General features: G+C 45.9%; 1 protein-coding gene and 1 pseudogene across 1 annotated transcript in view; one reads left to right on the plus strand and one right to left on the minus strand.

The window, feature by feature from the left end:
* The window catches only part of fgf24 (fibroblast growth factor 24), a 137,833-nt gene that overhangs the window by 63,109 nt on the left and 51,440 nt on the right, over positions 1-23,284 (minus strand). The window contains exon 3 of the mRNA XM_060837939.1: positions 2,380-2,557. Within this exon, the coding sequence (XP_060693922.1) occupies positions 2,380-2,557 (178 nt within the window). The remainder of the gene's footprint in view (positions 1-2,379; positions 2,558-23,284) is intronic.
* On the plus strand, positions 5,569-17,132 carry LOC132817272 (small ribosomal subunit protein eS25-like; annotated as a pseudogene).

Below are 23,284 nucleotides of genomic sequence, written 5' to 3' on the forward strand. Positions count from 1 at the left end.
TATGCCAATTGGCACGTGGCTCGGGCAGTAATCCAGAGATTATGACCATTGAGGACCTCTACTTCAATTTCCTTCCTAGTGTTTGATAATCCCCAAACAGGTCCTCCACCCTAGCTTTGCCTATGTTGTTAGTCCCAACGTGGACCACAACAACTGGATCCTCCCCCTCCCCCTACCTGACATATGCTTTCTTCTTTTTCTTAACCAAACCCTCAATTTCTTTAGTCATCCAGCATTCCCTATACCTACCAGTCTTTCCTTTCACCCTAACAGGAATATACTTTCTCTGGATTCTCGTTATCTCATTTTTTTTAAAGATTAGATTACTTATAATGTGGAGACAGGCCCTTTGGCCCAACAAGTCCACACCGACCCTCCGAAGAGCAACCCACCCAGACCCATTCTCCTACATTTACCCCTTCACCTAACACTACGGGCAATTTAGCATGGCCAATTCACCCTAACAGAGAGTTGCCTGAGGCGGGAATTGAACCCGAGTCTCTGGCGCTGTGAGGCAGCAGTGATAACCACTGTGCTATCATGCTGCCCACATGCTACCATGCCGCCCACATTTCTGAAGGCTTCCCATTTTCCAGCCATCCCTTTACCTGCGAATATCTGCCCCCAATCAGCTTTTGAAAGTTTTTGCCTAATACCATCAAAATTGGCCTTTCTACAATTTAGAAATTCAACTTTTAGATCTGGCCTATCTTTTTCCATCACTACTTTGAAACTAATAGAATTATAGTCGCTGGCCCCAAAGTGCTCCCCCACTGACACCTCAGTCACCTGCCCTGTCTTATTTCCCAAGCGTAGGTCAGGTTTTGCAACTTCTCTAGTAGGTACATCCACATACTGAATCAGAAATTGGTCTTGTACACTCTTAACAAATTCCTCTCCATCTAAACCCTTAACACTATGGCAGTCCCAGTCTATGTTTGGAAAATTAAAATCCCCTGCCATAATCATATTATTCTTACAGATAGCTGGGATCTCCTTACAAATTTATTTCTCAATTTCCCTCTGACTTTTAGGGGGTCTGTAATACAATCCCAATAAGGTGATCATCCCTTTGTTATTTCTCAGTTTCGAACAACTTCCCTGGATATATTTCCAGGAATATCCCCCCTCAGTACAGCTGTAATGCTATCCCTTATCAAAATCGCCATTCCCCCACCTCTCTTGCCTCCCTTGTATCCTGGAACATTACGCTACCAGTCGTGTCCATCCCTGTGCCTTGTTTCTGTAATTGCTATGATATCCCAGTCAATAATCCAGGTTTGTTCAATATATCATTTCAGTTTCATAATACTGTAATCTTTTGCTCTAAATTCTACCTTAGGATCTATTGTCCATAACTACATGATGAAGGGTCAGCGCTCTGAAAGCTAATGGACTACAACTTGCTGTTGTATGATTTTTAACTTTGTCCAAATAAGGTCTACTACCTTGAGGAACTCCTGCAGCGATATCCTGGATCTGGGATGATTGACCTCCAGCAACCACAACCATCTTTCTTGTGCTGGTTATGACATCAACCATTGGAGAGATTTCTTCCTGTTTCCCCTTAACTCTAGTTTTGCTTGGGCTCCTTGATGCCTATTCAGTTAAAGGTTGCTTTAATGTCAAGGGTAGTAACTCTGACCTGCCCTTGTTGAAAAATATTGCACTGCCTCAACGGCGATATTGGCTGAAATTGTCACACACGCAGGATTGAACCTAACATGTTCCTAATACTCAAGGACAAACCATGAACCAGTCTTATTCAATGAAAGTCTAAGCCCGTTAACAAAAGAATCCACATTGCCTGCCATCTTATTGAAGATGCAAATGGACAAATGCATTTCCATTGAAGTTATATAAAATTCTGGGAGCCTGAGATCCAAGTCAATGCGTTCAGAACTTGTCACCATCCCTCTACATTGACTTTCGGTGGAATGCCGAAAGGTATCTAGGCTCAGGGTGTTTTACTCAGGTTAGCTAAGCTTGTATTCCTTCAGGAGTATAACAGTAAAGTTGCTTTAGATGATTATAGAATAGATAGAGAGAAGCCATTTTATCTGGTAGCAATGCCCAGAACAAAAGGAAGGGACCTGAAAATTAGAGTTCAGTGACATTAAGAGATGCTTTTTCACACATATGCAAGTGAAAATCTGGATCTTTCTCTCCCAAAAACTGTTGAGGATGCAAGTCAACTGAAAATTTCAGAACAGGGTTCACTAAGGGTGGGTGGATGGGTGATATCGAAACAAAGCAGGCGGCCAGTGTTAACATACAGATTAATCTTGATCTAGTGGAATGAAGGAAAGAGTTGCTTGGTTGATTGACTGGCTTTCCCCCTACTTTTCTCTTCCAACCCTCACTGAACAAGACATTTACCGTATTTGCCACCGTCCTCCCCGTTGGCGTTGATCTTCTTGCCCAGCACCTGGACGTGCTTGCCACTGGTCCTGCTGTAGAGCTGGTAGATTCGGATCTGCTTCCGACTCAGGTCATCTGAATGTTTGGTGTGGTTCTCCACGTAGGTCCTGAAGTGCTCTGTGGTCTGCTTTGATTCCTGTTGAATGGATGAATCACGAGAATCAAGGTAAGGAGCTGACGGAGGATCAGACACTGAATGATGACAAGGGACTAACAATGTGTGGCTGGAATGGGATTCGATAAATAGGACTAGAAGCATAGGGTAAAATTCTACAAACGAGGATAAGGAGGGGAGTATATGGCTAATAGTTATGCCACTGGACGAGGTGATCCAGAGGCCAAGATAATGCTCTGGGGTCACAGGTTCAAATCACATCAAGGCAACTGATTGAATTTAAATTGGATTGATAAATATGGAATATAAAGACAATAATAGTGACCATAAAACTGTCAACAGTTGCCCCACTAACATAACTTAGTAAAGGAGATCTGCTACCCATACCCAGTCTGGCCTGTACGTGATTCCAGACCCACAGCAATTTCATTTCTTTAATTCATTCACAGGATGTGGGCATTACCACCTGGACCAGTCTTTATTGTCCATTTCTAGTTGCCCAGAGAGCAGATTAAGTGTCAAGTGCATTGCTGTACATTTGGAGTCATATGTAGGCCAGATCAAGTAAGGATAGACAGGCAGGAGGCTGGAAGAACCCAGTAAGCCAGGCAACATCAGGAGGTGGAGAAGTTGATGTTTCAGGTGAAACCCTTCTTCAGGACTGAAGAAAGATTACACTTGAAACGCCAACATCTCCACCTCCAGATGCTGCCTGGCTTGCTGTGTTCCTCCAGCTTCCTGCCTGTCTATTTTGGATTCCAGCATCTGCAGTTTTCTCGTCTCAGATCAAGTAAGGTTGGCAGTCTCCCTTCCTAAAGGACATTGGGGAACCAAATGTGTTTTCCAGCAATTGACAAGTGTTGGAGAATTCCAGATGTTTATTGAATTCAAACTTCACCACCTGATATGGTGGAACTTGAACCTGGCTGCACAGGACACTATTTGGATCTCTGGATTAAATAGTCCTGTATTAATACCACTTGGCCATCACCTCCCCCACGACCTTACCTCTTAACTAACCTATGAAATGGCCAAGCAAGCCATTCATTTCAAGGGAAGTTAGCAACAGGTAACAATACTAACCTTGTTAGTAGCACCCGCATCACACACAAGTATAGAAACAGCACCAAGTGAAGATCAGCTCTCAAGAACAAGCATAAATCATTGAAAGGAGAATGAGGTGTTGAAAGCAATCTGCGTTGCCCATAGTGTGCAGAGATGTGCAGGCCAGCTGGATCAGCCACAGGGAAATGCAGGCTTATAGAGATAGGGTAGGGGGTGGGTCTGCGTCAGATGCTCTACAGAGGGTTGGTGTGGACTTGATGCGCCAAATGGCCTACTTCCACACTGCAGTGATTCTCTGATTCTATACATTTGGTGACTGTGCAAAAGAAACAAAGAATACTACTGTGAAAAATAGAATATAGATCGCAGAACATTACAAAGCAGTACAGGCCCTTCAGCCCTCAATGTTGTGCCGACCCGTGAAACCGATCTGAAACCCATCTAACCTACTGTGTGGAGTTTGCACATTCTCCCCGTGTCTGCGTGGGTTTCCTCAGGGTGCTCCGGTTTCCTCCCATAGTCTAAAGATGTGCAGGTTAGATGAATTGGCCATGCTAAATTGCCCGTAGTGTTAGGGGCAGGGGTAAACGTAGGGGAATGGGTCTGGGTGGGTTGCGCTTTGGTGGATCGGTGTGGACTTGTTGGGCCGTAGGGCCTGTTTCCACACTGTAAGAAATCTAATCTGTAAGAAATCTAATCTAATCTTCACTATTCCATTCTCATCCACATCCTATCCAATGACCACTTAAATACCTGTAACATTGGTGAGTCTACTATTTTTGGAGGCAATGTATTCCATACCCTATTACTCTCTGAATGAAGAAACTACCTCTGACATTTGTCTTATATCTATCACACCTCAATTTGAAATTATGCCCCCTCGTGCTAGCCACCATCATCCTCAGAAAAAGGTTCTCACTGTCCACCTGATCTAACCCTCTGATTATCTTTTCTGATTTAAGTCACCTCTCAACCTTCTTCTCTCTCACGATAACAGCCTCAAGTTCCTCAACCTTTCCTGGTAAGGCCTTCCCTCCATACGAGGCAACATCCTAGTAAGTCTCCTCTGCACCCTTTCCAAAGCTTCCACATCCTTCCTATAAAGTGGTGACCAATGAAGACCGAAAGGCAAAAGAAGGGAAAAAAAATGTGGAATGAGTTTGATGTGACAGTGGTGGTAAACAATTGCACATGACAGATAAATGCTTAGATAGAGGGTGGATTATTGCTGAACTTTGGTATGAATCTGCAAGTTAGAATGAGCCATTGAAGGCTACATCACAAATTGCCATGCAGCTGTTCCCTCAGAAAATTTGAATATGAAGCTAGATTGTGGCTCTTTAGCTTTGAAAGGAGGCAACTAAAGTAAACTAGATATTGCATTTTTATATAAAGCAGTCCTCCGGGTTCAAATGGAAAAGTAAAAGATAAAAATAAGCCAAAGGAAAGCTGAGGTTATATATCAGGAGGGATAACCTACAAATAATGAGAAACAAAATGTAGCAAATATTATTCAAGAGGAAACATACTTCAGCATAGTTATGAACATTGAACACAGAAACTGGGAATAGAAATAGGCCACTCAGCCCCTCAAACCTCAATAAAATCATGGCTGATCTAATTACTGCACATTCCCACCTACCCCTGATAACTTTCACCCTCTTGCTTATCAAGAATCTATCAACTTCTGCCTTAAAAAATACTCAAAGCCTCTGCTTCCTCTGCTTTGTGAAAGGGGATTCCAAAACTCTCTGAGAGAGAAAAAAAAGTTGTCCTCATCTCTGTCCTAAATGGGCATTCCCTGGTTTTTAAACAGTGATCCAGAGCTTTAAGTTCTTCAGGAATTGGAAACATCTTTCCCAGATCAGACCTGTCAAGATCCATACCATCCTATATTCTTGAGAGAGTTGTCTCATATCCTTCCAGCGGATATAAGCCGAACCTGTCAGCCTTTCCCATTCGGGAACATGCCAAAATCCGCCATTTGTCTGGTAAATTTGTCTGAATTGCTGCCAATGCTTTCCTTAAATATGGAGTCCAAGCTGAAATTACTCCCCCATTACACCATTTATAAACATGACAATTCTAATATATTTACTGCATGTTATCACATATTATTTAGAAAAGGAACTTTCTTGGAGGATTCAAAATTTCAGCAACTTCACCATTCCAGTCAGGATTAAGAAACACGCACATTTGAAACATGGGGTTTATTTGCACATACCAAACTTTCATTTCACTGCAAGCCCCTCAAATCTCTCTCCTGTTTTGATTAATGAAGAGGAGACGAACCAATACCAATAAAACTTTGGGGTCGGTTTACCTGTCTCATTGAAAAACCAGGAGCACAGAACTCTCTAATCACTCTGTGCAGCAATCAATATTACATTGTTGATCTACTTGTTGAATGAGAGACAAAGCAGAGAGCCTTTGGCAAATCCAGTTAGATTTAAAAAGATTGCATAGCAGATAGCCACAAACAGTCCTTCCCATTCCTGGTCAATCAATAATACTGAAAATATTATTAAATACAGGTAGACACGAAACTGAAAACGTGTTGCTGGAAAAGCGCAGCAGGTCAGGCAGCATCCAAGGAGCAGGAGAATCGACGTTTCGGGCATGAGCCCTTCTTCAGGAATCCTGAAGAAGGGCTCATGCCCGAAACGTCGAATTTCCTGCTCCTTGGATGCTGCCTGACCTGCTGCGCTTTTCCAGCAACACGTTTTCAGCTCTGATCTCCAGCATCTGCAGTCCTCACTTTCTCCTATTCAGGTAGACAACCTTTTACCCAAAATCCCTAAACCCCAAAAGTTCCAAAGTCCGAAGGTTTTTTTTTGTCAAGTTTGTTTCTCATTAAGAAGGTTGTTTGGCATGCAAACAGTTAACCCAAGTCCACACCCACTCAATGTGTGTCACTCAGATGTGACGTGTGGGGGCGTGGCCCAGCATTGGAAGACCTCAATTTTGTTTCAGGGCCCGTTTTATTCACAGTAAGTCTATTCATCTGAAAGATTTTTTAAAGTTTCGCCATCAAACTGCCACTTATTCTGAAATTCGAAAAATCCTGAATTTGAAAACCAGCTGGTCCCGAGCATTTCGGATAAAGGATTGTGCACCGGTGTACACATACATCTCATTTTTCTGTGGGTCCTCACTGTTTCCAATTCCCTCATAATAATATTACCAAATAATTTTTTGTTGTTGTTTATTCACAGCATAAGGGTATTGCTGGCTTGCTCAGCATTTATTGCCCATCCCTAATTGCCCAGAGGGCAGTTAAGAGTCACCCACATTGTTGTGTGTCTGCAGTCACCTCCAGGCCAGACCATAAAGATGGCAGTTCCTTTCTCTAAATGACATTAGTGAACCAGATGGGATTTTCCCAACAATCAGCAATGGATTCATTGGACACCATTAGATCATTTCATTCCAGATATTTCTTGAATTCAAATTCCACCATCTGTCATGGCAGGATTCAAACCCATGTACCCAGGACATTACCTGGGCCTCTGGATTAACAATTCAGCAATAATGCCAATCGATCATCACCTCCCCATTGCACTATTGTTTACTAAATTTCCACATTAATGCAAGCGTAATTGCAGTATGGCCACAGTCTCCAGAGAGGCTGTGCTCAGAATTACAGTCACTATATCTGTTATATAGAAGGGCAATTCCTATGTACATTATCCAGAATAGTGATCCCTGCACATATTATAGAGAACCTCAACTCCTGAGTATATCACAGATAATAGAAATGCCTTTATGTATTATCGAGAAAAGCAATTTGTGAGCACACTGTAAAGAATAGCAGTCTATGTATGTATTATAGGCGATCATTTTAATTGATTAGTGGACTGTAGAGTTCACATGCAGAGTCAGCCCTAGTTACCCATCCGGTTTTGCCCTTGAGAAAGTGGTAGAGTGCCAGCTTGTTGAACCAAGTGGTGTTGATACTAACACAATGCCATTAGGTAAAAAGGTCCAGAATTTTGACCCAGTGACAATGAAGACTCATACAGGATCTTACATGTGGTAAAGTGCAGAAGGAGGCCATTTGGTCTATTTTGTCTCCTCCAGCTCTTCACATGAGCATCATTGCGAAGGACCAATCTCCTGCTTTTTTTTTCCCATGTGCTTGCACATTATTTCTATCCAAATAACCAATCAATGCCTTCTTGCGTATCTCAATTGAACTTGGGCTACACCTCCTCCCACCCTGACTCCTGTAAAAACGCTATCCCTTATTCCCAATTCCTCCGCCTTCACCGCATCTGTTCCCAGGAGGACCAATTCAACCGTAGAAAATCCCAGATGGCCTCCTTTTTCAAAGACCGCAATTTCCCATCCCACGTGGTCGATGATGCCATCCAGTACATCTCCTCCACTTGCCGCACCTCCGACCTTGAACCCCACCCCTCCCAATGCAACAAGGACAGAACCCTCCCTGGTGCTCACCTTCCATCCCACCAACCTTCAGATACATCTCATCATTCTCTGCCACTTCCGCCACCTACAAACAGACCCCACCACTCGGGATATATTTCCCACCCCAACCCTACGAGCGTTCCAGAGAGATCATTCCCTGCGTGACTCCCTTGTCAGATTCATGCCTCCCATCAGCCCTCACTCCACTCCCAGCACCTTCCCATGCCACTGCAGGAAGTGTAAAACCTGTGCCCACACCATGCCCCTCACCTCCATCCAAGGCCCCAAAGAATCCTTCCATATTCAGAAGAAATTTATCTGTACCTTCACAAATGCCAATTACTATATCTGTTGCACCCAATGTGGTCTCCTCTACAACTTGTGGACCATTGCAGAGAACATCTCTGAGACATCTGCACCAACCAACCCCACCGCCCCATAGCTGAACATTTCAACTCCCCCTCCCACTCTACCAAGAACATGCAGATTGTGGGCCTCCTCCATTGCCAAACCCTGACCACCCAACACCTGGAGGACATACGTCTCATATTCCACCTTGGGACCCTACAACTATGCGGGATCAATGTGGATTTCACCAGTTTCCTCATTTCCCCTCCACCCACATTATCCCAGTCCCAAGCCTCCAACCTGGCACCGCCATCTTGACTTGTCCATCACTTTTCCCATCCATCCGCTCCACCCTCCTCTCTGACCTATCACTTTCTCCCCCGCCTTCATCAACCTATTGCATTCTCAGCTATTTTCGAAGCCCTAACCCTCTCCTATTTATCTCTCATCTCCCCCGGCCCACAAGCCTCATTCCTGATGAAGCGCTTATGCCTGAAACATCAATTCTCCTGCTCCTCGGTTGCTGCCTTACTCACTGTGCTTTTCCAGCACCATACTCTCAACTATTTGGAAGGTCAGTGTGGACTTGATGGGCTGAATGACATGCTGTCGGTGTTCTATGATTATAACCCATTGTGACAGCACTGGCTCTCCAAGTCATGAGTGAGTGCTTTTCCTTACAACTCTGCTCATTGTTTCTGTTCAAATAACCATCCAATGATGTCTTGAATCCTTCACTTCAACCTGCCTCCACCACTCTTCCAGGCAATGCTTTCCGGTTCTGAATCACTCACTGCAAGAAAATGTTTCTTCATATATTTTACATCATATTCACTTCTTTTGTAAATCACTTTAAACCCATGCTTTTCTGTGCTTGATCCTTTTATGAGCAGGAGCACTTTCTCTCTCCTTTATCTGGGCTTCTCATTATTTTATTAACATCATCTACAGGAGTAGTGACTGAAGATTGGAGGATAGCAAATGTTGTTACCTTGTTCAAGAAGGGAAGTGGAGACAATCCTGATAATTATAGACCAGTGAGCCTTACTTCGATTGTGGGTAAAGTGTTGGAAAAGGTTATAAAAGATTGGATTTATAATCATCGAGAGAGGAATAAGTTGATTAGGGATAGTCAACATGGTTTTGTGAAGGGTTGGTCGTGACTCACAAACCTTATTGAATTATGTGAGAAGGATGGATGAGGGTAAAGCAGTTGATGTGGCGTTTATGGATTTCAGTAAGGCATTTGATAAGATTTCCCATTATAGGCTATTGCACAAAATACGGAGGCATGGGATTGAGGATGATTTAGCAGTTTAAATCAGAAGTTGGCTAGCTGGAAGAAGGGCGGTGGTTCATGGGAAATGTTCATCCTGGAGTTCTGATTTAGAGATGCTGGTGTTGGACTGGGGTGTACAAAGTTAAAAATCACACAGCACCAGATTATAGTCCAACAGGTTTAATTGGAAGCACACTGGCTTTCGGAGCGACGCTCCTTCACCTGATGACCTGACAACCACCTGATGAAGGAGCGTTGCTCCGAAAGCTAGTGTGCTTCCGATTAAACCTGTTGGACTATAACCTGGTGTTGTGTGATTTTTAATCCTGGAGTTTAGTTACTAGTGGTGTACCACAAGGAACTGTTCTGGGGCCACTGCTGTTTGTCACTTTTACAAATGATCTGATGAGCGTGGAAGGATGGGTTAATAAATTTGCAAATGACACTAAGGTCGGTGGGGTTGTGGATAGTGCTGAAGGATGTTGCAGGTTACAGAGGGACATAGATAAGCTGCAGAGCTGGGCTGAGAGGTGGCAAATGGCATTTAATGCAGGAAAGTGTGAGGTCATAGAGTCATAGAAATATACAGCATGAAACAGACCCTTCGGTCCAACCCGTCCATGCCGACCTGATATCCCAACCCAATCTAGTCCCACCTGCCAACATCTGGCCCATATCCCTCCAAACCCTTCCTATTCATATACCCATCCAAATGCCTCTTAAATGTTGCAATTGTACCAGCCTCCACCACATCCTCTGGCAGCTCATTCCATACCCGTACCAACCTCTGTGTGAAAAAGTTGCCCCTTAGGTCTCTTTTATATCTTTCCCCTTTCACCCTAAACCTATGCCCTCTAGTTCTGGACTCCCTGACCCCAGGGAAAAGACTGTTTACCCTATCCATGCCCCTCATAATTCACTTTGGAAGGAGCAGCAGGAATGCAGAGTACTGAGCGAAAGGTAAGATTCTTGGTAGTGTAGATGAGCAGAGAGATCTCAGTGTCCATGTACATAGATCCCTAAAAGTTACCACCCAGGTTGGTAAGGTTGTTAAGAAGGCATAGGATGTGTTAGCTTTTATTGGTAGTGGGATTGAGCTTTGGAACCATGCTGCAGCTGTACAAAACTCTGGTGCGGCCGCACTTGGAGTATTGTGTACATCTCTGGTCAGGGTGTTATAGGAAGGATGTAACAACACGACGGTTGGAGGAAGAGCGCCTCATCTTCCGCCTGGGAACCCTCCAACCACAAGGGATGAACTCAGATTTCTCCTGTTTCCTCATTTCCCCTCCCCCCACCTTGTCTCAGTCGATTCCCTCGAACTCAGCACTGCCCTCCTAACCTGCAATCGTCTTCCTGACCTCTCCGCCCCCACCCCACTCTGGCCTATCACCCTCACCTTGACCTCCTTCCACCTATCACATCTCCATCGCCCCTCCCCCAAGTCCCTCCTCCCTACCTTTTATCTTAGCTTGCCTGGCACACCCTCCTCATTCCTGATGAAGGGCTTATGCCCGAAACATCGAATTTCCTGTTCCTTGGATGCTGCCTGACCTGCTGTGCTTTAACCAGCAACACATTTTCAGCTATAGGAAGGATGTGGAAGCTTTGGAAAGGGTGGAGAGGAGATTTACTGGGATGTTCCCCGGTATGGAGGGAAGGCTTTATGAGGAAAGGCTGAGGGACTTGAGGCTGTTTTCATTGGAGAGAAGAAGGTTGAGCAGTGACTTAATTGAGACATAGAAGATAATCAAAGGGATAGATCGGGTGGACAATGAGAGCCTTTTCCCTCAGATGGTGACGACTAGCACGAGGGAACATAGCTTTAAATTGAGGGGGGATAGATATAGGACAGAGGTAGTTTCCTTACTCAGAGAGTAGTAGGGGCGTGGAACACACTGCCTGCAACAGTAGTAGATTTGCCAACTTTAAGGGCATTTAAATGGACATTGGAGAAACATATGGATGAAAATGGAATAGTGTAGGATGGATGGGCTTCAGCTTCATTCCATAGGTCGGCACAACATAGGAGGGCTGAAGGGCCTGTTCTGTGCTATAGTGTTCTATGTTCTAATTGTCTCCTCTCAGCCTTCTCCTTTGCAAGATACACAGTCCCAACCTCTCCAATCTATGTTCATAACTGGAACCATTCTTGAAAACCTCTCCTGTGCCATTGCCAATGTATTCACATCCTTCCTGTCATGTGGCATCTAGAAATGTACACAATATTCCAGCTATGGTCCATCCATATACAAGTTCAGCATAACGTCTTTGCTCGAGTACTCTACTCCTTTAAATGAGACATAAACAGAAAAATCAGGTTCCCCCAACATTGTCCCCAATGGACACTCCTGGGATAGGGGCAGGACCTGACTGAACACAGAGTAAAGCTCACTTTACTCTTTTTATACAGAAAAGTAAAGTTTCCTTGACTCTTTTGAACTCAAAAAAAGTTCCATTGACTTTTCTAAAGGAAAATTGATATTCCCTTAACACTATACCCATCAAACACTCCTGGGTTGGTGACAACAAGGGGTCAAAATACAAAGTAAAGATCCCTCTACTCGTTTGAACTGAAATAAAGTACTTTCAACACTGTCCCCATCAAATACTCTTGAGATAGGGACAACAAGTGGTTAAAATACAGCGGGAACGTTCATCTACTCATTGGAAGTCAAAGTAAACTTAATGTCCTCTCAGTTCTGTCCCCATCAAATACATCTGGGACATGGAAAACAAGGCGCTCTTGCACTCCATCTCACTATTAATAAATAGAATACTATATGCTTTATTAATTGCTCTCTCTATCTATGCTTTGACCTTTAATGACTTATAGACACATATATCCAGGCTTCTCTGCACACATAGACGCACGCAGACCCTCTCTCATACACACGCTGTCTCACACACACACACACACACACATACACCTCTGCACTCACACACACGTACACACCCAATTCGCACCCACGTACACACCCAACTCACACCCACGCACACCCACACTCACACCCATGCACACACCTACACTCACACCCACACACACACTCACACACACACACACCCACGCACACACCCACTCACACACCCACACTCACACCCACACCCACACTCACACCCATGCACACACCCACGTTCACACCCACGCTCACACCCAAGCACACACCCACACACACACCCACTCACACACCCACACTCACACACACACACATGCACTCTCACACCCACGCACACACCCACACTCACAACCACACTCACACCCATGCACACACCCACTCTCACACCCACGCACACACCCACACTCACACCCACACTCACACCCATGCACACATCCACTCTCACATCCACGCACACACCCACACTCATGCCCACACACACACACCCACGTGCACATCCACTCACACACCCACATTCACACTCACGTACACACCTACTCTCACACACACCCACACTCACACCCACACTTACACCCACACACACACCCACACTCACACCCATGCTCACACACACACTCACACACAGGCACACACCCACGCACACAACCACTCACACACCCACACTCACACCCACACCCACACTCACACCCACTCACACACCCACACTCACACCCATGCTCAGACTCACGTTCACACCCACGCTCATACCCGAGCACACACCCACACTCACACCCACACACACACCCACTCACACACCCACACTCACAGCCACGCACACACCCACACTCACACCCATGCTCACACCCATGTTCACACCCACGCTCACACCCAAGCACACACCCATGCTCATGCCCACGCACATCCACACTCACACCCATGCACACACCCAATCTCACACCCACGCACACACCCACACTCACACCCATGCATGTACCCACACTCACACCCATGCACATACCTACACTCACACCCACACTCACACCCACACCCACACTCACACTTACACTCACACACCCACACTCACACCCATGCTCACACCCACGTTCACGCCCACGCTCACACCCAAGCACACACCCACACCCACGCACACACCCACACTCACCCCCACACTCACACCCATGCACACACCCACACTCACACCCACACTCATACCCAAGCTCACACCCACGCACACCCACACACACACTCACACCCACGCACACCCCCACGCACACACCCACTCATACACCCACACTCACACCCACACTCACTCACACTCACACCCATGCACACACCCCTCTCATACCCACGCACACATCCACACTCACACCCATGCTCACACCCACGTTCACGGCCACACTCACACCCACTCACACATCCACACTCACACCCATGCCCACACCCACTCTCACACCCACGCACACCCACTCACACACCCACACTCACAGCCACGCACACACCCACTCTCATACCCACGTGCACACCCATGCACACACCCACTCACACACCCACACTCACACCCACACCCACACTCACACTCACTCACACACCCACACTCACACTCACTCACACACCCACACTCACACCCATGCAGACACCCACGCACACACTCAACTCACACCCACACACACACCCAACACTCACACCCATGCATATACCCACACTCACACCCATGCGCATACCTGCACTCACACCCACACTCACACCCACACCCACACTCACACTCACACACACCCACACTCACTCACACTCACACCCATGCACATACCCCTCTCATACCCACGCACACACCCACACTCACACCCACACTCACACCCATGCACACACCCCTCTCATACCCATGCACACACCCCTCTCATACCCACACTCACACCCATGCTCACACCCACGCACACTCCCACACACACTCTCTCACCCACGCACACCCCCACGCACGCATCCACTCACACACCCACACTCACACCCACACTCACTCACACTCACACCCATGCACACACCCCTCTCATACCCACGCACACAACCACACTCACACCCATGCTCACACCCACGTTCACAGCCACGCTCACACCCAAGCACACACCCACACTCACACCCACACTCACACCCATGCACACACCCACACTCACATCCACGCACACACTCACACTCACACCCACTCACACACCCACACTCACACACCCACACTCACACCCACACCCACACTCACACTCACTCACTCAACCACACTCACACGCATGCAGACACCCACGCACACACTCAACTCACACCCCCATACACACCCAACACTCACACCCACAGTCACACCCATGCATATACCCACACTCACACACCCACACACACCCACGCACACTCCCACGCTCACACCCACACACACCCACGACACACCCATGCACACACCCACGCGCACACCCATGCACTCACCCACACTCACACCCATGCATATACCCACACTCACACCCATGCACATACCTACACTCACACCCACACACACACATCCACGCACACACCCACACTCACACCCACACACACACCCACGCACACACCCTCTCAAAGGCTTACATTCTGTCACACTCATGCATACATTCTATCAAACATGCACATACACAAACTCACTCTCATGGGTACTCACACTCACATGCTCACACTCACATGCACATGCTCTCTCTCTCTCTCTCTCTCCCCTTCTCTCTCCCTCTCTCTGTCTGTCTCTTTCTCCACCCTCACTCACACACACACACACACACAAGTCTGTGGTGTGAATTTGCATTTGTAGAGTTGTATTTGCAGATACATTCTATTTTTGCAGGAAGAGCACACAACTTGCAGACAGTCAATGCAGGCTGTCAATCCAGATCGTATTTATACAAAATTCCTACTTTGGAAATAGAACCAGGCTGATTCAAGATTGGAATACAGACAGAGTCTATCCCCACACCTTAATACATTGTCTGAGCTGAGACAAAACCTTTTTTTGTATAAAATCTTAAGTTATATCGAGAATGTGACTTCAAGGAAGTTGTGGGATTTACATATTAATGAACTGAAACCTGCAACCCATTCTAAAAGATGAAAGGCTTAACAGCAAGCTAGGTTTGTTCAATATACCGTTTTAATTGCATGACGCTGTGATCTTATGCTGTAAATTCTGAGTCTTATATCCTGCCCCACGAGTTACCTGAGCTGAAAATGTGTTGCTGGTTAAAGCACAGCAAGTTAGGCAGCATCGTAGGAACAGGAAATTCGACGTTTCGGGCCAGAGCCCTTCATCAGGAATGAGTTACCTGATCAAGGAACAGCACTCCAAAAGCTAGTACTTTCAGACTATTGGACTATAACCTGTTGTTGTGTGATTTTTAACTTGTTTGATTTATGGCCTTTCCTACAGACTGGCTACAGTTCTGGGGGGTTTGCACATGACTCTTGTTCATCCCAGTCCAACACCAGCACCTCCACACCCTTAAGAATAGTAGCCTTTATTTTAGGGGAGAAAGTGAGGACTGCGGATGCTGGAGATCAGAGCTGAAAATGTGTTGCTGGAAAAGTGCAGCAGGTCAGGCAGCATCCAAGGAGCAGGAGATTCGACGTTTCGGGCATCGGCCTTTATTTTATACCATCTCTCTGCATTCTTACACTGAAATGGACACCTCGATTTCTCCACATTGAACCTCATCTATCACCTGTCTGCTGAAACATGTGTAAATCTTTGGAGATGTATAAAATATCTGTGAGAGAAATTGAGGACATTGAAAATGGCATTCTTGGAGGCAAGCAAGTATTTAATGCACACGAAGGCAGCAGAGAGGAAGGATTCAAGTGGGCAGCAAGGACGTAACTATGATTGAAACAAGCAGCTTGTCTGGTGGGATAGGCTCCAAGTCCAACCACGTGGACACTACAGTCAAGAAAACACACCAACGCCTTGACTTCCTCAGAAGGCTGAGGAAATTTGGAATGCCCACAATGACTCTTCATCAGTTTTTATAGATTGTAATGATCGGAACCAGATTGCTGGAAAAGCGCAGCAGGTCAGGCAGCATCCAAGGAACAGGAACATCCTCCTGCTCTTTGGATGCTGCCTGACCTGCTGCGCTTTTCCAGCAACACATTTTCAGCTCTGATCTCCAGCATCTGCAGGCCTCACTTTCTCCTTGGAACCAGATTGACCTCACTGACATCCAATGTAACCAGGATCCGACATCTTGGAGCAGTCCTAATGATGATGAGAAGAAGAAGAAGAAGGATGGAGGCAAAAAAAAGGGTAAAGATCCAGTAAACAAGACTGGGGGCAAGGCCAAGAAAAAGAAGTGGTCAAAAGGCAAAGCTGAACAACTTGATCGTGTCACACATGATAAACTGTTGAAAGGGATACCCAGCTACGACCTCATCCCGCCTGCTCTGGTCACTGAAAGGTTAGAAATCAGGGGTTCTCTGGCTAGGGCTGCCCACCAGGAGCTGCTTTCAACCGGCAAGATCAAGTTTGGTGTGCAAACATAGAGCACAGTTTAATTGTACACCAGCTACCAAGACTGGTGATGCACCTGCTACTGCAGATGATGCATGATAAGGTTCAGAATGGATTTCAAGTGACCCTATTTAGATAAGTCAGTAAAATTAGAAATAAAATTGTCTTTAACAAATAAAAATATAGCCAGGAGTTTAGAATCTTCTCAGCTCAGGCGACTGACTCGGAGCTGGCTGGACACAGCCAGTGGACTGTGCTCAAGGGTGACTGGGTGACGGGATACCGGCCTCTGTGCAGTCATTTCATGGATGTACCATAAACAGCATCCTATATGGATACATCACAGTTTAGCAAGGTAATTGCTCTGCCCAAGATTGCAAGAAATTATAGGAAGTTGTGAACACAGTCCAGCCCTTGTGACTCCCCAGAGCCTGTCCACCATCTACAAGGCACAAGTCAGGAGGGTGATGGAACACTCCCCACTTGCCCGGGATGAGTGCAGCCCCAACAACACTCAAGAAGCTTGACGCCATCCTGAAAAAGCAGCCCACCTGATTGGCATCACATCTACAAACATTCCCTCCCTCCACCACCGATGCTCACCAGCAGCAGTGTGTACTATCTGCAAGGTGCACTGCAGAAATTCACCAAAGATCCTTCGACAGCACCTTCCAAACCCACAGCTATTTCTATCTAGAAGGACAAGGGCAGCAGATACATGGGAAAACCACCACCTTCAAGTTCCCTTCTAAGCCATTCACCATCCTAACTTAGTAATATATTCCCACTCCTTCACTGTTGCTGGGTCAATATCTTGGAATTCCTTCCCCACTGGCATTGTGGGTCAACCCACAGAAGGTGGGTTGCAGCGGTTCAAGAAGGCAGCTCACCCCCACCTTCTCAAGGAGCAATTGGGGACAGATCATAAATGCTGGGCCCAGCCAGTGATGCGCACAGAAATTAATAAATGTTTTTAAAAGTCCATCACATAAAATAGCTTTCCTTCCATTGGCTCCATTCACACTTCCCGCTGCTTTGAGAAAGCAGCCAACATAATCAAAGACCCCTCCCCACTTACTCTCCCTTCCACTCTCTTCCATTGGGCAGAAGACACAGAAGCTTAAAAACATGTACCAACTTACTCAAGAGCAGCTTCTTCCCTGCTGTTATCAGACATTTGAATAGACCTCTCGTACATTAGAGTTGATCTTTTTCTGCGCCTTCTCTGTAGCTGTATATATTCTGCCTTCTGTTCTATTACCCTGTTGTACTTATGTAAGGTCTGGATAGCATGTAGTACAATACGTTTCACTGTGACAATAATAAAACAAATCAAGAGACTCACTGACATGTTGAAAAAGCTCGGGGTGCCAATGCCGTGTGGTTCTTGTTTTATCTTCCCTTTTGTGCGAAAGCTTCGTTAACCAGGTCAGGTAGTTGAAGAAGACAACCCTGGCTTCTCCATTTCATTCTTTCCAATCTGTGACTGCCCCCATTGAGGCCTGGCATTACCTTGACTTGAAAGCACCAACACAGTGGGCATTGAGTTGTGTGATGCAACCTCGTAGGCTCAAAGACCAGCTCTCCATTTATGTTAAACTAACTCAGAAAGGGAGATTTGCATCCCCAATCTGCCAACTTGCCAAAGTACTTACCAGTTGAAAATATGTGCTTTAAGTGTAATCAGTATGAACACAGCTGACAATTTATGCAGCGTAAGTTACTACAAACAGCAATAATGACCGAATTAACCTTTTTTAGTTGGACTGATGGAAGGATAAATATTGGCCAGGGCATCAAGGAGAGTTCCTCCTGCTGTGATTTGAACAGTGTCCTGGAATCTATTAGGACCACCCCCACTAACCCTGCACCCACCTCCGAGGGATCTTGGTTAATATCGGAGACACCTCTGAGACAGCAGCACTCCCTCAGCACTGCAATGGGAACGTCAGCCTTGATTACAGCGCAAGCGGCTAACGTGAAGCACGAATTCGGAACCTCTGACTCAGGGACAGGTCAGCTTTGATTCACCATGGTAATGTCTTGACCAATCCGAGCTGACTTGCCAACCTTTCCTTGTGCTGTATAAATTGTTGACTCCTTGACATTTGGCATTCTTGTGTCTGTCCTGATGAGTGCGAGGTGAAAAACTTCGACAGTGATTCCCTTTTTTTCAGCAGTGCACCCAGGCAACGTGAATAACAACTTGCATTTATATAGCACCTGTAAGACATTCCAAAGTGCTCCACAGAAATGTCACAAAGGAATAATTTCAGGTGATGACCAAAAAGATTGCCCAAAGAAGTGGATTTTAAACATTATGTTAAAAGAGAGGTGGAGAGTTGAAGAGACAATTTCAGAGCTTTAGGACTAAAAGCAGCATGGTGGCACAGTGATCAGCACTGCTGCCTCACAGCGCTAGGGACCCGGGTTCAATTCCCGCTTCAGGCAACTGTCTGTGTGGAGTTTGCACATTCTCCCCATGTCTGCGTGGGTTTCCTACAGGTGCACCGGTTTCCTCCCACAGTCCAAAAATGTGCAGGTTAGGGTGAATTGGCCATGCTAAATTGCCCGTAGTGTTAGGTGAAGGGGTACGTATAGGGGAATGGGTCTGGGTGGGTTACTCTTCAGGTGATGACCAAAACCTAACACTAACCGTAGTGTTAGGTGAAGGGGTACGTATAGGGGAATGGTCTGGGTGGGTTACTCTTCGGAGCAACTTGTTGGGCCGAAGGGCCTGTTTCCACACTGTAAGTAATCTAATCTAATCTAAAGCTGAAGGCCCAATCACCTCTGGAGGATTTGGGGATGCTCAAAAGAGCAGAATAGAGGAGCAAAGAGGGTTGCAGGATTAAAGGAGTTAGCAGATTTAGAGAGGAGCGACGTTCTAAAAACAAGAACAATGATCCTCAGAGCAAAACACTGACTGAACAGGATTCATTGTATGTCAGCAAGCACAAGAATATTGTAGAGGGTGAACAAGACTTTGTGCAAGTAGGAAAATATGTAACAGACTGTGCTGTCTTCAGGTTTATGAGGGTGGAGAGTGTGAAAATGATGCAATTGTTAGGTCTCAAAGGTTACAAAAAGATGGATGATTGTGTAGCAATTGTAATGAGGTGAGTCAGGTGGACCTCATAGAAATGAGTTCCCTAAATGGTCTAATCAGGGAGTCCTGGCTGACAGATATAAACAGGAGTGTCAGAGTTTCTGTTCACTCTGAGAGCTGGCTCTGAGGAAGCTGGATCAGTGTCAAGGACTCTCCACATGCAAATGATGGGTGAGTTGGTGACGGGATACCAGACTGCTACAGCAACAGGCTGAGACAAATCACAATGACAAGATTACAAGTTGTCTGTTTCAGGATCACACGGTTGCTGTGAAGAGGGATGGATTGGGTGCTTTAGGAAAGGAGTTTGCAGTATGGATAGAACACAGTAGATCAGTTCTTCCGCACTTTTAGTTGGAAGAATTGCAGAGCTGGGGCTGAATTGACTACTCCTGCTCCTGGTTCTTATGTTGAACACTGGTTCAATGTTCTGGTAATTGAATAACAGTGGAGTTGCTGAGAGAGGTGATGGAGAGATAGAGCATGGTGTCATCACCTGTTACGTAAAACCTAAGTACTTTGGGATGATGTTGCTGAGAGGCAGCATGTAGATGAGATATAGAACGGGGAAGGGATAGATTATTGAGGGACATCAGGAGGTAACGGTGGAGGAGTGGAATGAGAAGATAATGAAGCATGGAACCAGAGGTTGGAGAGGCATTGGAGGAGGATGATGTGGTCAGCTACTTGAAAGGACTTCTTGACAACTAGGATTCTGGTGGGCATTTCACAGTGATACCAACCTGGAAAATCACATATCCAGTTTTAAAACCTTTAATGAAGCTCTTGCTGAAAGCTAACCCAGTCAGAAAAGACCAAGCCAGCAAGCTGACCAATGAAGTGACTGAGTTCTGAGGATTGGAAGCATTTTGGTATTCTGCAAAAAGAGGACAAAAGGTTTGATAAAGAAGGGAAAATAGACAATATGAGTGAAACTGCAGAGAAAACAGGGACTGTAAAAACCTTTAGAACTATATGAAAAGAAAAAGATTAAGAATGACAAATGTTAGTCCCATACGGTAAGAAGCCTGGAGGACTATAATGGGGACCAAAGAAACGGCAGAGGAATTGGGCACATGTTTCTGGTTCTGCCTTTACAGAAGAGGACCTTCCCAGAAATGTTCAGGAACTAAGGGTCCAGTGAAAGGGCGGAATTAAAGGAAATCAGCATCAGTAAGACAGTGGATCTGGGAAATGTAATGGGGTTAAAAGTCCACAGGGCCTAATAATCTACCTCCCAGAGTACTGAAGGAAACGGACCTGGAAATAATGGATACATTTTTTGGTCATCTTCCAAAATTCAAAAGACGCTGGCAAAATTCCTACAGGTTAGTGAGTGACAAATGTAATTCCAGTATTTAAAAAGGAGAGAAAACAAAACACATCTATTAACCGAACAACAGGTGAGGAATAGGCTGGAATCTATTATAAAAGATGTGACAACAGAGCATTTGGAAAGCAATAACCAGATTGAATGATGTCAGGGTTTCTGAAAGATAAATTGTTCTTCTCAAATTTTCTTTATTCACTCATGGGACATGGGTCAGCATTTACTGCCTGCCCTAGTTGCCCCTTGAGAAGGTGGGGGTGAGCTGCCTTCTTGAACTGCTGCAGTCCACCTGCTGTGGGTTGACCCACAATGCCCTTAGGGAGGGAATTCCAGGATTTTGACCCAGCGACTTTGAAGGAACGGTGTTATATTTCCAAGTCAGGATGGTGACTGACTTGCAGGGGAACTTGAAGGTGGAGGTGCTCTCATTTATCTGCTGCCCTTGGCCTTCCAGGTGGAAGTAGTCATGGGTTTGGAAGGTACTGACTGAGGATCTTTGGTGAATTTCTGCAGTGGATCTTACAGATGGTACACACTGCTTTTACTGAGCATCAGTGGTGGAGGGAGTGGATGCTGGGGGATATGATGCCAATCACACAGGCTGCTTTGTCCTGGATAGTGTCAAGTTCCTGAGTGTTGTTGGGGTTGCACCAGTCCAGGTAAGTGGAAAGTATTCCATCACACTCCTGATGTGTGCCTTGTACTTATACTTTGGGGAGTCAGGAAGTGTTGCTGTCCTCCGTGTGTCAGACCTGTTCTTGTGGCCACTGTTTATGTGGCATGTCCAGTTGATTTCTATGTTTGAACCAAGGCTGTAATGGGGTCAGGAGCTGAGTGGCCCTGGTGGAACCCAAAATGGGTGTCACTGAGCAGGTTATTGCTGAGCTGAGGTATTGCCTGATAGCACTGTTAATGACACCTTCCAGCATTTTACTGATCAGACTGAAGGACAGGTAACTGGCAAGGTTGGATTTGTCCTGCTTTTTGTGTACAGGACATACCCAGGAAATTTTCCACATTGTTACATAGATGCCAGGACTACAGAAGTTCTGGAGCACAGGTCTTCAGTACTATTGCCAGAATGTTGTCAGGGCCCATAGCTTTTGCAGTATCCAGTGCCTCTAACTATTTTTGATATTTCAGCAAGCAAACTGAATTGACTGGAGACTGGCATCTGTGATGTTGGGAACCACTGGAGGGGGGCCAGATGGATCATCCTCTCGGCAATTCTGGCTGAAGATTGGTGCAAATGCTTCGGCCCTACCTTTTGCACTGAGGTGCTGGATTCTTCTGTCTTTGAGGATAGGGATCTTTTGGAGCCACCTCATCCAGTGAGTTGTTTAATTACCCACCACAAGTCATGACTGGAATGACAAGATTGCAGAGTTTAAGTCTGATCTGTTGGTGGTGGGATTGCTTAGCTCTGCCTATCACTTGCTGTTTGTCATGCAAATAAGCCTGTTTAGTAGCTTCACCAGGGTGACACCTCACTTTCAGGTATGCCTAGTGCTGCTCCTGGCATGCCACCCTTGCACTCTCCATTGAACCAGGGTTGATCCCCTGGCTTGATGGTAATGGTTGAGTGGAGCATATGGCGTGTGGGCCATGAGGTTACAGATTGTGCTGGAGTACAACTCTGTTGCTGTTGATGACCCATAGCACGTCATGGATGCCCAGTTTTGAGTTGCTAGATCTGTTTGAAGTCTGTCCCATACAGCATGATGGTAGTGCCACACAACATGATGGAGGGTATTCTCAAGGTGAAGGTGGGACCTTTTCCCCACAGGGACTATTTGATGGTCACTCTTACAG

This window comes from Hemiscyllium ocellatum, chromosome 1 (genome assembly GCF_020745735.1).
Source record: "Hemiscyllium ocellatum isolate sHemOce1 chromosome 1, sHemOce1.pat.X.cur, whole genome shotgun sequence".
Lineage (NCBI taxonomy): Eukaryota > Metazoa > Chordata > Chondrichthyes > Orectolobiformes > Hemiscylliidae > Hemiscyllium > Hemiscyllium ocellatum.